Genomic DNA, 14481 nt, shown 5'->3' on the forward strand with positions numbered 1-14481 from the left:
TGAGAGAGAGTTCATGAATGACAGAATGATTGTATACATTAACATTCAAAAAGCACCAATTTCGAGTTCCTCAAGTTAATTTTACAATTTGTTAATAATAACAAGAAAAAGAACACGAAAGTTCATGTTCTAGGAGTCCAGTAAACACGCTAGATGGACTAACCAATGACCAATTTGTGATCTAGTAAATCCCGGCAGGGGAACCACCTCAAAGAAGATCAATTACACCCACTCCAGCCTACCTTGGTATTCCACACCAAATTGAATTGTACCGTTGAGACATCTTGCTTGGTTGCTCAGCTTCACCGGCCTGGTGCTGTATTTGGCTTGAAACCTCGGCAATGACTTGTGATGCTCTTTATCTATTGCATATTTCTCTGGGGGAATCTCATCAAGGAACTCATCTGCAACATCACCATCTTCATCCATCCTAAGACGCTTGGCATACCATCTAAATCCCTGAAACGTTAAAACAAGGATCGTTTAATACAGACTTTTGTTTATCATGAAAGAATAGTTAGCTAAACTTCAGAATTTGCACGAGTGAAGCAGAATACACAGAGACTAAATGTCTCGGCTAAGACCAAAACTACTATGCCCCCATAGATCTTCCCTAAGCTGCCCAATAAGGGCAAAGTTTGCAGGCAGCTGGTCAAATAACCATTATTAAAGCACGAGTTGCCTCATGAAACTGCTAAGTCGGCCATCATATTTGTTACCACCTCTCAATACAGCAAACTATCCCAGATCCATTAAACCAACTTTAAATTTCAAATGAGATATCTTGCAAACTGCCCCACGTCAATTCAATGCTACAACAAAATTAGCATAGGATTCAGCTTATATTCATGCCAGCTCAACATGGACTCTGATTGATACGAACTGTATAGAGGATTAATGAGGACTCAAGACAAAGACAGAATACCATGATGCCCAGTTGAAACATGATCCAGTATACATTTGACAATGGCTACAAACAAACCTAATCAGATTCTTATCAAGACAAACTGGGCAAAGTGGCAACTTCATAATTAAGTTTTTACTTGAGTGTTCAACAACAAAAAGTTCAGAAGTCTACATAACCATTAAGGTTTACCCGACCGTTGCCAGAGACTGACAAACAGACAGCAGTGGAAATCAAAGCATAGAATAGAGAACCTGTAAAAGACAAACATAGGGATTTAGCAAGCATCACAGACAATATAAAAACCAGACAGCGTTCTCGGACAACAGGAACTGATTACATGTTTGCGATATGGATTGCGTTAGCCATAACAGGACCCAGAAGACCAAATTAAACAATGTCACAAGCTTAGCAAGTGCAAAAAGGATTTTTAACACATACAGGAAGGGAGAAATGTCAGGGGCTAAGCAAGCTATATGTCATGAACTCTTGCTGTTTAATCATCAATAATCCAACCTTTCTCCCGTTGAGGTACTTTGGTCCCATTTGTTATTGAGTTTGCCCGTGTATGCCAAATTTTGACGGCCACAATTACCAGATTATAAGGTTCTAAATTAATTATACTTATCACTCAAATAACTAAATTTGAAAAGGCTCATTTTCTCTTACTGTACAATGAAACAGGAAATATGGTCAACTGCACACAATCACATCAGATGCAACCAAAAAATTTTCCTTAAAAACATTGGATTTCACTTAGGAAGCGAGTAGAAGACTGGGGAGGAAAAAAGAAAACAAGCAAAAGCAAATTTAAAGACAACATAAAGGAATTCTTACAAGTTGACGACACTGTTACAAATTATGGAAATACAGATGATGAAGAATTAAGACAGAGAAAGACTTTTCTGAATTATAGAAGAATGAATTTCCTAGATGTAGTAATTGCACATGAACAACCTATGTTTCTGGCTGACATAAGTCGAGTACACCACTCAGTTTGCATTACACCAGGATCGTGCAATATCAGTGGCATGCTAAGCTACAATTAACATGCTTAAAAAGAAGTGTCTTAGCTTGTTCATCAGCATGCCAGCATCATAAAAAATTATTCCTTCCATTAATGACATAAACATTTAAAAAAAAAATGCTTCTTTACACTGATTTTTTAAAATTGAGCTCCAGAAATATCTAGCGCAGCATGAAAAATCAAAACTTTTCTCCCTTGTGATGAACCATTTGTTCTTTCTTTACTTCTAACAATTGGCATGTACACTCATATTGCCAACAGCACGATGCATTACCACTTATCGATGTACCTAGGCTTACAATTACAACTATGCAACCTGACACCAGCTGAGTAACATCGGAGAGTTCAAGCTTGCCACGGTCCTTAAATAGGAGATAAGCTAACAGAAAATGATCTAGTTGACAGAATATGAGTTCTGCTCATCGTGATACACTCCTCCAGAAATCGTCAATTTCCATCAACATAAGCTAACAGCTACGGATTCAACTGCTGCCCACTTCCCTATAGCTCACAAGTCACAACCTTTATATTAAACTACTTGCCTCAATCAGAACAAGATATCTGCTTACTATTCCGCACTTATCATTACCCCAAAATCAATACGTTGACCATCCATTCACTAAAACATGTAAATCAATCACAATTATTCCACAATAATCGCATACTTTTATCTGAGCACTGCTCACTACAACACAGACTAAAAATCGTTCAAAACCATGATCAACAGCAATAAACTCATAATTCGAGTATTAAATCCATGCTAGTTCAACTAAATTTTGCAACTTTAAACGCTCAGTATCGCTAATTTCACATATTACAACACAACTCGTCAATAATTTCAATCAAAATTGGAATAAAAGTAAAATTTGGTGAAAGATTTTAACCTGAACGCCGCCATTGCCGGAGGAGCAGGGGACGAGAACAGGACCGGATAGAGGTCTATCGACGGCGACTTGGACGGGGACACTGAAGCCTTTACGTTGGGGATGCTGAGCGGCTGCGGAAGTGGAGACGGCGTCGTTCTCATCCTCTTCTTTCAATTCTTCTGCTTCATCTTTGGCGATCCCTAAAAACCCAGCTAGTCTTCTGAATAAACCCATCGGCCCTTGCTTGTGTATAATTTTATCATGCGGGAAGATAAGAGTTCCTATACGAATGGGTTAGACGGATGGAGAGAGAATACGGGTGCGCCGGCGGCGAAGGAGCGAAGTGGAATTTTGGTGAAAGCAAGAAGGGCAGTTCGGGAATATTTTCCTGGGAATGACGACGATGTCGAGAGCTACAAGGACGAGGAAAGACTTTAGACAGGGAGAGAAATAAGAGAGACTCGGCCAATTGGATTGCTCGAGTTTGAGCTTTGAAGGCCCAATAGAATAAAGTACTCTCTTTTTTTCTTTTTTTTTTTTTTGTTGTGTTTATTTATGTCTACAGTCTATATGCATTCGGAATTGCATCTCTCAATTTTTTTTCAATGTCCAAATGGACTTGCAAATCTCCATTGGGATTGGATTTCCTTCTTTTAATATAAAATTTGGTAGAATTTTGACTTAATTATGTGAAAATACATGACTCTTGAACAATTTTACTACTCATTAATCAAAGTGTGAGCATGTTTGTTTGGATTGAGGCTTATTTGCCAAAATTTATTTGCTTACATCATCATTACAATTTTCAACACATCTTTTTATCTTTCCAATTATCTTTTTATCTCACATACATCACATCACAAAAAGTGCTACAATAAAAATATCTCAAATAATTTACAATCCAAACAGAGCCACGTGCAAACCGCTACCATATATAGAGCCAATAGACATATTTCGCACAAATGTCATCACTTGTTTCCTGAAAGTGAGAATTTTGATTCTTGTTCACCATACGCTATTCAGGATTTGTTTGGATTGTAAATTATTTGGGATATTTTTACTGTAACACTTTTTGTGATGTGATGTATGTGAGATAAAAGGGTAATCAAAAAGATAAAAAGGTGTATTAAAAATTGTAATGATGATGTAAGCAAATAAAATTGGAGAAATAATGCTCAATCCAAAGATTTGGTGGAAAAGATTCTGATAAGATTCAGAAGTAGCATTTGTGCACTTGTAAAATATTATATTTGAAGAATCGATAAAGGGAAATTAGTGAACAAAGAGTAATTAAGTTCCTTTTACTTGAGGAAGGATTGAATTAGATGGTCACGTAAAAAAATTTGTATCTAAGAGATCATAAATTCAACAACTTCTACTTATCCTTCAAAAAAAAAAAATTCCTTCCATGCCAACGAGGTCAACATCATGACATTCTATTATTGATCAATCCATTCCAAAATTCAAAGACTGCGAGTGGTCATTCACATAAAGAGTCGGTCCCAACTCGCAAACCAAGCTCAATTAAACAGGCAGCACTACAGTAATTATTTACTCCTCTTTAGCAGGCCCTGGCTAGAGAAACTTAGTCGATTGTGTGGCAGGATGGGCAGATGATTGCAGGCAGATGAACACTATGCGGGTTGGCAGTTGACGGTCAAGATTTAGTAAAAAATAAATTATAGGATCCAGATTTCATTTTGTAACTCAATTTTAACATATGTGAAACCCACAAAATTTTGTTCTAAAATTACACGTTGTTCAAAGTATAAGTTATAACATGTGCAAACAAAGTTACGCCGTGTGCAAAATACACATAACTGCCAGAAACGATTGCACCCTACCCCTGGTCCGCGCTACGCGAGCATTCTGCAAACCTGCTCGTGCAGGGATGATTTCTAAAATTGCACATCCCGACGAGAAAAGGGAAATTATCAAGACCTGACACGTACATTTACATGCATTCATACTTGCAAACAAGAATTTGACTGAGCACTATTTTCCAAACAAGCGTAACCTTGACGAGCACCATCACAAACACACAGCTAGTTCAACGTAGCATTGGAGGAACATCCCCGAGAACTTGGGTCATTTATCAGATTCAATGAACTCATTTTGAACAATAAATTGATAACACATGCAGAACTAACAATCATTGTGTCAGGAAAAATGGCATCTGATCTATGTATATAAATGACTTACAAATTACATGCTGCTTCAGAGTCAAAACTCTTCCATCTCTCTCTCTCTCTCTCTTTACGCGAAAAGTATCTCTCAAATTATACACGACACAAACATGAGACTGAAGCGTGTGGGGAGAACGGATCCATCAGTAGCATCTTATGCAAATCTTCCAATTCTGAAAGCCATGCTTGTCTGAATAATTTTCCCCACGGTACAACAAGCCTGTAGAAAACATTCCACACCAGCACCCACAGGTCCTGTGGTTCCTAACATCTAATCTCATATGAACCGGCCTTTGTAATGTAACGGACCCACTCAACTGTATTGTACCCACTCTTCTCCCATACCTGCAGAAATGCAGTAGTAGTTAAGAGCCATTTCTATTATAAAGAAAGCACTCAGCCACCAGCCAATGAAAATACCTTCAGAAAACGCACACGCAATCCAGATGCTGTAAACATAGGAACCTGCAAAACAAAAATAGGTCCATATCAATCTTTGTTTTACATTTGCTTGTAGTCAATCAATCTTTCTCAAAACAAAATCAGCGCTCAACTAAGAGGAGAAAGAGGGCCCTAAATACTCGAAATTAATGTACACGTTTACTTTAATTATACCAAGTACCAAAGTGAGACTAAGCTGTTTATATCATCTCCCATGTTCTTTCCTTTGCTGTGAACAATTCATCAATGTAACATGAGTGAGAACAGAAGATACCAGGAACAACAAATAAAGGGCACATTGCAGTTTTAATCCCCTAAATTTTGGACTAATTCCACTTCAGTCTCTTACAGTTTGAATACATTTCATCCTTCTCTTTTGTACCAGTCTCATTTCAGGTCCATGAGATTTAACTTTGACATATTTGCTTCTTTTTTTACTTTAGTACATTGTTAATCATCCTCAAAAAGCACAATTTTAGAAGAATAAGTAAACAAATGTCCCAATACTGAAACATGAAAGCCAAAAGTAGGATGAAATTCAACCAAATGTATTGTAACTGAAACAAGAGGAACTAAATTGAGACTGATATTAATCGCAAGGGATGAAGTCTAACATTTAGTTGCCCAAAAATAAAGAGATGCTAATTTTGCATTGCTCAGCACCTAGTACTGTGATCTGGGACCAGAAAACTACCTATCTAAACTTTTGTTAAGTAATTTGCCTACATTCATGACACCTAGCATTCAAACTTGGAGAAAAATTATATCATGCCTCAGAAAAGGAAGAAAAGTTCGTTTTGCAATCCCTACTCTTGCCAGCCTAGCTGATGAAAAAAAACCTTTTGTGGACCTGTTATCTTAATCATAAAGCTGTGACACTGGGAACATAACATGATAGACAATTGAAGAAAAGGCTTGTAAACATAGAAATTGGTAAGATACCTGAAACTCCATCTGAATTGGTGGCCTAGTCCAAGACTTCTTTTCTGCCATTGTGGAAATCAACTCCACTTCGGCACTTAGTGTTGGTTCAGTTTGTCCAGGAAATTTTCTAATCCTGCAAGATACAAAAAGAAAAGGAAACTTATGTTACTGTAGACCACCAGCCACCATTGAGGATTAAGGAATACCTAGAACAGGATAAATAGTAGTTTAGCATAAAAATGTGGTCTAAAAGGTATGCAACTAAAAATCATAGGCTGTCTTCAACAAACTAACGAACATTATGTACCATGACCAATAGACAAAAATCTTGAGTCCACTACATCCCGACAGTCTGCTGCCATATAGCTACCAGGTATCAACGGTGTTTTTAATCTCTCAAAGAAGTTAAGCTCTCCACAGAATATAAATACACTTGTACGATGAGCTTTACAATTATCACAAAAAAATATTATCTTAATTTTATAAGCTGACGTGTCTTAAAATGTTACTGTAGCATCTGCTTTAAATACTAAACAGCGGCACTTCAATAAAATGTATTCTAGGCACCAAGGAGAATCAAATTCAAGCCCAACAGAAATGATGTGCAAAATCTGGAGAAGAAAAAAAGCCAACCAATGAATGTACATGAAGAACAATTTCAGCAACGTATATAAGCAATATAAAAGGTACTTGCAAGAGGATGTTATTCTACAGTAGCACTCCTTTGCATATACTTGTCTTGATCAGACAGAATTGTGGTATACATTTATTGAGAAGGATAGCTCCATTATAGTTAAGAGTAATTACATACAGATGCAAGACATAGAATATTGCATCAAATACTCACTTCCAGACCAAACAGTCAATAGATGCATTGTATTTCGCTCGACCGGATGTAACTTGGAAGCTCGTTTTTGCTGTTTGTTTTGGTACTGGAATCTTAACGACAACGCCAAGTGCAAACATTTTTGCACCAAAAACACTCTTAACCTGGATGCAAATATACAAACTGAGCAAATGATAACAGCAAGTAGATTGCATATATCCAAAAAATAAGACGACAAACCTTAACATTCACTTCCATGCGTGTACGGCCAAGTTCCTTGATAGTTGGCAATACCCGGAAAGGGAGATTCACACCCTCAGTGATACGGTACCTGAAATCAAAGTACATGCGTGTCTAATCAAGAATGAACTAAACAGAGCCATGTACGTGGGAAAACAAAATAAACTAAACCAACAAGCCTCATAATTAGAGAAATGAAGATTACATAAAATGGACTCGTATAAAATTAAGTACGTTGTCAGAAACAGAATACACAAACTGCTAACTTATATCAGATGCTCATGACTACAACATCCTTTGGCTGATGTAAAAATGAGGTAAGAAACTATTCAGAATAACCCCACCCACTCAACTATCCCACCACATGCACCCCCAAAAAAACTTGAGAAAAGGAAAAAGGAAAAATAAATCTTAAAAAAAACTGTCATCCAAGAATTCAATTTGAATACACTAGAAAATTTGACCAGCTCTCCTACATACTCAAATGAGAAGAAATTTTTATTTGTCATCAAATCTTGGTATCAATTGATACCTAAATAGTACAACTCCCCAGAGTGTGAAAAGCAGAAACCAGACCGTAAAATTTTAGCATTCTAAAATAAAAGATCCTCCAAGGAGATGCATTTTGCTCAGAAGGAAAAGTACAACCAAGCAATTTTTCAATAGGCTTAGGTATTATAAAATATTTGCAACCAAATGTATTCTGCATCTAATGTTCATGTATTCTCTGTATGCAATTGGCAAGCAATAGACTCAAAAAAAACCATCAAGTAGCCTACAGTTTGATCTGTAGCAATTGCCGTATGTTGTTTTTTAATGCGAAGATGAACACACATAAATGTAAAAAGGACAACAGACACAGTCATTTTGGATGTTACATTACTGCTTACAGCCACTATCAGAGCCCAGCATCAGAAAGTAAAAGCATGTGAAAAAAATTCTTCTGACAATCATCCAAGGGGAAAAAAAAAAAAAAGAGAAACGGGAAACCTAGCATAGTTTGCTGAGGGACTACAAGCTTACTTCATCAATTCAAATTCACCATCAGGAGGAACAAAGCTGACCGTTTTCTCTGAGTTGAATCTCGTCAAATTTACACATTGGTGGAAGGTAACGTCATCAAGCTCAATAGTTTTGCCACTGCAAAAATTACATACCACTCAGGCAAAAGACATAGTAGAAAGAGGAAACCTGATCAAGCATGTGCTAACCAAATTAGCTTGTAAGCAGCAAATCTGTCAGAGTCTGAGGAAAAAATAAGAAAAAGTATCCATGGCAGAATATAAAGTACCAATTTGTGAACATTACATGTGTAGAAAAAGCTGTCCTCAGACTTTAAAACAATAAAACAGCCCAAAGAGGAGCAAACAATAAGGTTCTTCACCCTTTTACAGCAAGGAAAGGTTACATGCATCTAACCACTATATCCAAAATGGCAAAGAAATACAAAGAGGAAAAAGCCAACATTCTAACATTTTGTTCTTTAAAGTACAACCCATTTTTTTAAATAACGTATAAGCAGCACTAAAGGCACCAAATGGTTGCCACCCAGACCACAACGAAAAAACTGTGAATGCAAAAATCTATTTGCTTGATAAAAAATATTCAGCAATTCATAGGCATTCACTCAAAGAACATCAATAAACCCGAAATTAATGGGTACTCCGGTTCTCAGTTGTGCTATTTTCTTAAAAGCTCCACTTGACGCCGTCTTTCCTTCCTCTCCAAAGTGACCAAAAACTATGGAAAGGTTCAGAAACCAAACATGAGTCCCTACCAACCTCAGGCTCTAATACACTCCATCGGAACCAAAGAACTTTCTAAATTGCCAAAGAGTTCTATTCTTTTTTATTCATGTTACCACAAAAGCCAAGGGTGAAAAATCACAATTACCTCTTCGTAGGACGTGATTTTATCTGTGACTCTTTCTCCAGGCCAATCTTATCATTCAAACCCAGCTTTAAATCAGGCATTCCAGAAAGGAAGCACTTCATGAGAATTTTCCCAGTTACATCACACCGCAAAACACTGCCTATAAGTGTCAAGATGATATAAGAAAGCAGCATACATGAATATAGAGCAATACATCCTTTAGGCTAAATTGAACTTACCTTTTGAAGACATAAGAAGATTGACGCTTTCCACAATATCTAGAAACACCTATTAACCAAAAACAGTATAATTAAATATCAACCAATTAAGTTCAACGAACAAAGTATCAAAGAAAAAGGAAAAAGAAATACCTCATTCTTCTTGTATACAAGACCCTCTCTACGCCAGCCAACAGCACCAGTAACTTGTAAAGTTGCATTAGGCACCGGTCTTTCTGCAGCCTGTTATGGAATTCAAATAGAGATTAGATCAGTATTCATATAATACTTGTACACAGGGACTCTTCAAAACCAGTACACCATGAACATTCCCAAATATTTCCAAAGAACAAGCAAACATCTAACCTTAGATGAAAATGGTGAGCGTACACCTTCTTGTGTGATATAAAGCTTCAAGATTTCCGGTGAAAGATTTTGTGGATAACCAAAGTCCATTATCTCTGCATTGAAATCATAACATCAATCCAATGGCCTGTATGAAGATACTAGAATTCTGAATGAAATGCATACAAAAATCTACAAATAGATACGTGTCAACAATGCAGCTCTAACCACGCAAATAAGTAATCTCATCCACACAAAAGAATGCAATTCACACCCCACAAGATATACAAATTGACAGAAGAAATCCGCCAAAGATTAAAACAAGGTAAGGCACTAAAAACAAGCTTTTGGTACTCATCCTGAGTCTTAACAAGCAGATTGTTTGGCACACTGATAACAACAATATACAGATCAATGATAGAGGAAATACAGATTTACAAGTGAATATCTAAAAGGTACTGATCAAAGATGTCCAAGGTATTCTTGGAAGGTAAGGAGTGTACCATCCAACAGCTCATAGATTAAAACAAAATTATTCCGAATAGCATCTTCATCAAAAGCCCCGCCAAAATAGGATTTGAATAAATTTACTGCCTGTGGGAAAAAAATAAAAGTTGAAAACCGGGTTAGATCAGTTAAAGAAATTAGCTGCTCTTAAAAATATAACAAATTTTACTTGTCAAGCCAATATGAAATGCAGACTGCACAAAAGGCATGGGTTCTGTTGTACAAATAAATCAATAGATGAATACATACTTTTTTTAAACTACCAACATGAAAGAACTGAACTGAACCAGAGATGAAGGCAGTTATCAAAGAATATCAAACTAACTATAGGTGATAAAGCAGAGACAACACATGGGGCTGATGCAGCCATAAAGAAATTAAGCAAAGATAAATTTCGAGAATATTGGACGTTTTACTTCAAACATAAAGCATTACTTCATTAGTTTAATCCATATAAAACGTGGGCAACCGAAATGTAGTAGTATCCAGTGTAGGAAAATCACTCCGATCTCCTCATGTTTTATATTCTAAATTATATAAAGTAATGGTAGTATCATAATTCCAAGAATTTCTGGAGTTTCCACAAAACAGGAAAAGGGTTACTATCCAGAGTCAAAGTTATGTCATAAATTATTTATTGTATGTCTTCTGTTTCTCAATGTCCATTTTACCCCTTATATTGCAACTTTTCTCGTTAGTAATTAAATTATAAGCTTACCCAAGAAATCATACTTATCTTGCATTATGCTACACTATTTTAACTTAATAGGTGCTGACCAGTTCAACCCTTGAAAAAATTCCTGGAATGGTATCCTCCTCTTACCTACTGTGAGAAAATGCACAACAATTCCAAGTGAGCTACAATTTACATGGATGAAACTAAATCACCATTCACATTACTGTTTGGACAACAATCCTCCAACCTTTTCAGTTTCGAAAACTTTATCTCCTTAAGTTTTACCCCATCCATTGTTCAAGTAGAATCCCTTCCAAGTTCATAGTTCTCATCCAATTTCACAACAAGCCTTCGCAAGACAGACCATGTGCCATCACCCTCAAAGCTTTGCAGCCTCAAGGATATAAGTTATACATTGACCCCAGAACTTAATAGTAGTACCCTCGTCCCAACATCTAGTAATTTATCCCAAGCAAGAACATTAACACCTTGACAACTTTAGCTAAACGTCTATTTAAACACTTTTCAAGCTTACCATGTTTATTGAGGTTTTGTCATTTTGTTTTATACATATACACCTCAATACCTACACAAACTCTGTTCAAGCATCGGCAGTGATGTCATTTGAATGAAGGGAGTGGTAAGGAAACCATATTACCCTACTAACACCAATTCGACAAGCAAGCAAGACATATAGCTTAGTAATTATAACAAACTTCAGCTGTAAAAGCTACGTCACAACTTATAAAAAAAATAAAAAAAAAAACTTCCACACACTTCTTAAGTGTATGAATTAGGTAGCAGCTGAGTACCTCAACAACGAACTTAAATGCACAAGCAACATTGGCATTGCTGCTCACAACAATCACAATGTAGACGTTACTGATTCTCATGTAAAAGAAAGAGCATCCTCCAATCTGGCGCACTGGGCATGTTCCGAGCTCTTTTGTTTGCATTATATGCATTCGAAAGGCATCAACCATATTGCCCCTGATAAGAATGAAAAAGAGCATGTGAGCTAAACTTGTTTGCAAGGTCACGTGATAACAGAACTTCTTGCAATAAGATAAAGACAGAACTAAAAATTCATAAAATAATAGCAACAATAATAACTGCCAGACCAGCCAGAAAAGAACTGCACAAATGGGGCTTGGAACTGGAAAATAAAATGGTTTTAGAAGTTCAATCCTTCAATTGGTCAACTTGAAAGTGAGCCAGTTGTTAACTAATATATTAACTTGTATTCCTAATGAGGGAAAAATTGTATATTTCCTAATCAAGTTGTTAAATAATATATTAACTTGTTTTCCTAATGAAGAAAAAATTGTATATTCCCTATATGGGACAAGAAGAAAGGATCGGCTTTAACAATTAAACACATAATGATATTATGCTATTGCAGAAATTATGAACATGAGATACTTGACACATTATTGGGCACATCTGCTGCACAAAGGACAAAGTTGGAAGAGTTTGAAATGAAAATGGATATGAGTTGTTTCTAACAGTAGTTGAGAACTTGTGATATTGAAAAATTGAAAGATTCTATGCCCCTTCAAGATAAGGGAAGTGATATAGATGCCAGACTGGCTTGGCTGAATGAGTGACAATCTGCTTTTTCTTGCCTTCCTCTTTCAGATGAATTGATTAGTGTACTCAGTCTAGTATCGCTGCCCTTACTTTTAGTCAGATAAGGCCCCTTTTTTCTCTTTAGTGTACAATATCTGCTCTTATCCAGCGTTTGAATTGAAAAATTTTGTCAAACAGGCTTTGCATGTGATTAACTTTCATTTCAGTAGGAAGAAAGGTACACATAATACTATACCATCAAGTACAAAGAAAAGGCTTCATGAGGTAGAATTACGAAAAGCCAGACTAAGAGAAAAACGAATTGGGAGCAAAAGACTCCTAAAACAACCTAATATTGTTGGAAAGAGATGTTTCTTATCATATTTAGATGTGGAAAGAGATGTTTCTTATCATATTTAGATGTGGTGCATCATGTAACGCTGGCAAATAAGCAAAGTAGTTCAAAGCTAATCTATTATCTTCCTATCTATATCACTGTGCCGTCATTAACTCAAAACAAAACTATATGCGTTATTACTAAAATTTCCAAATGTCCCACCTGAAAAGCTAATCAGTTTCAAAACCTCTGAAACTTTTACTAGGCCCCGTATCCTAGTACTGTAGAGTAATTATTTTAGCTGGTTGCCAACTGTCAAGAATTTTTTGTCGTCTGGATTGCAGCAAGACTTGAGCTTTTTTAAGCTTAAGAAGAGCAAATGAAATGAATCCAGCATAAAGCAATATCAGATCCTAAAACCAACTCGCAGACGAAAAATTGCATCTATAGAAGCCTCATTCTGCAGAATACCTACAATTTTTCTGCTTCATACTCCCCCGTTTACTCGAAAGATGGTAAAAGATAAAGTTAAACAATTCAACAATATTTCCACTACTTTAAAGCAAAATTAGACACTCAAAAGGAAAAAAAACGTCGCAAACATCAAGCTACTGCTACTTCGAAGAATCAAATCACTCAAATTAAATCGCATGATAGGAAAAATCAGAGGTAATTGTAGGTCTTTTACCCGACGTCATCGCGGTAGAGGCGATTGATGAGGACATCGCCGCGAAGATTTAAGAAATATATAGCCGACGCCGCCACCGGCATAATTCAACTCCGATTTCTTCCTTCCCCCAATTAGCTGGTACTCCTAGATCAGATGAGAATGAGATCCAGGGTACTCAATTCGACCCTCGAGGTGTCATACAACAACCAAAAAATTGCATCAATTTTAGATGAATGAAAATGCAAATGGAGAAAATGTTGATGCCGAAATGGTTCAAGTAGTAAGATCTGAATTAGTCTGCGGAGCTGTTAAGGAAAATTACGATAGCATAGAAGAAACGTTTCTCCTGGTCAATATCATCATACTTTTCCCTTCCTTTTACCAAAAAAAATGCATTTCCCTTCCACAGTGTGTTTATTCCACGTGCATTTCACATGACTTCTCTTCAATTCTTTTCTTTTTTTTTTTTTTTTGGTGTAGACTACAAAATAATTATACCCAAAGTTGTATAGTTTTTTTTTTTGGAAAAATGGCCAATTTAGGCCTTGTTTGATAACCTCATTCACCATTTAAATTTAATGAATTTATATCTTAACATGTTCAGATGCATTTGATAACCAAAAAATTGAACATCTGAATTAATTAAGTAGTTATTTACTTATCACTGAATGTGATATACACTCAGATATATTAGATTTAATAATTTAATAATTTAATGAATTCAGATTTCATATTTTAGTTTTTAAACTTTAATTTTATCAAATGCACCCTTATCTTAAAATTTTTTTTCCATTGATTTCATCCCCTTAATATTGTTTTTAGCCAATTTGATTCATAAACTTATACTACGGTTCCAATCAAGATCTCAATGGC

The 14481-nt window shown here is 36.1% G+C and overlaps 2 protein-coding genes across 2 annotated transcripts; both read right to left on the reverse strand.

The window, feature by feature from the left end:
* Positions 1–10: 10 nt before the first annotated feature.
* Positions 11–3276, reverse strand: LOC113705419 (uncharacterized). The gene is made up of 2 exons (XM_027227271.2): positions 2816–3276; positions 11–459 (listed from the first exon to the last, which is right to left on the reverse strand). The coding sequence occupies exons 1-2, from the start codon at positions 3029–3031 to the stop codon at positions 223–225; spliced, it is 453 nt and encodes a 150-aa protein (XP_027083072.1). The 5' UTR covers positions 3032–3276; the 3' UTR covers positions 11–222.
* Positions 3277–4897: 1621 nt separating this feature from the next.
* LOC113706871 (AP-2 complex subunit mu) lies at positions 4898–13989 on the reverse strand. Its single transcript, XM_027228907.2, has 13 exons — positions 13627–13989; positions 11845–12022; positions 10353–10443; positions 9871–9965; positions 9658–9747; positions 9526–9574; positions 9308–9446; positions 8438–8554; positions 7415–7505; positions 7196–7338; positions 6367–6481; positions 5404–5448; positions 4898–5328 (listed from the first exon to the last, which is right to left on the reverse strand). Exons 1-13 carry the CDS (start codon positions 13707–13709, stop codon positions 5248–5250), a joined length of 1317 nt encoding a protein of 438 aa, XP_027084708.1. The 5' UTR covers positions 13710–13989; the 3' UTR covers positions 4898–5247.
* Between the last annotated feature and the right edge of the window lie 492 nt (positions 13990–14481).

This window comes from Coffea arabica, chromosome 8c (assembly GCF_036785885.1).
Source record: "Coffea arabica cultivar ET-39 chromosome 8c, Coffea Arabica ET-39 HiFi, whole genome shotgun sequence".
Taxonomy (NCBI): Eukaryota; Viridiplantae; Streptophyta; class Magnoliopsida; order Gentianales; family Rubiaceae; genus Coffea; species Coffea arabica.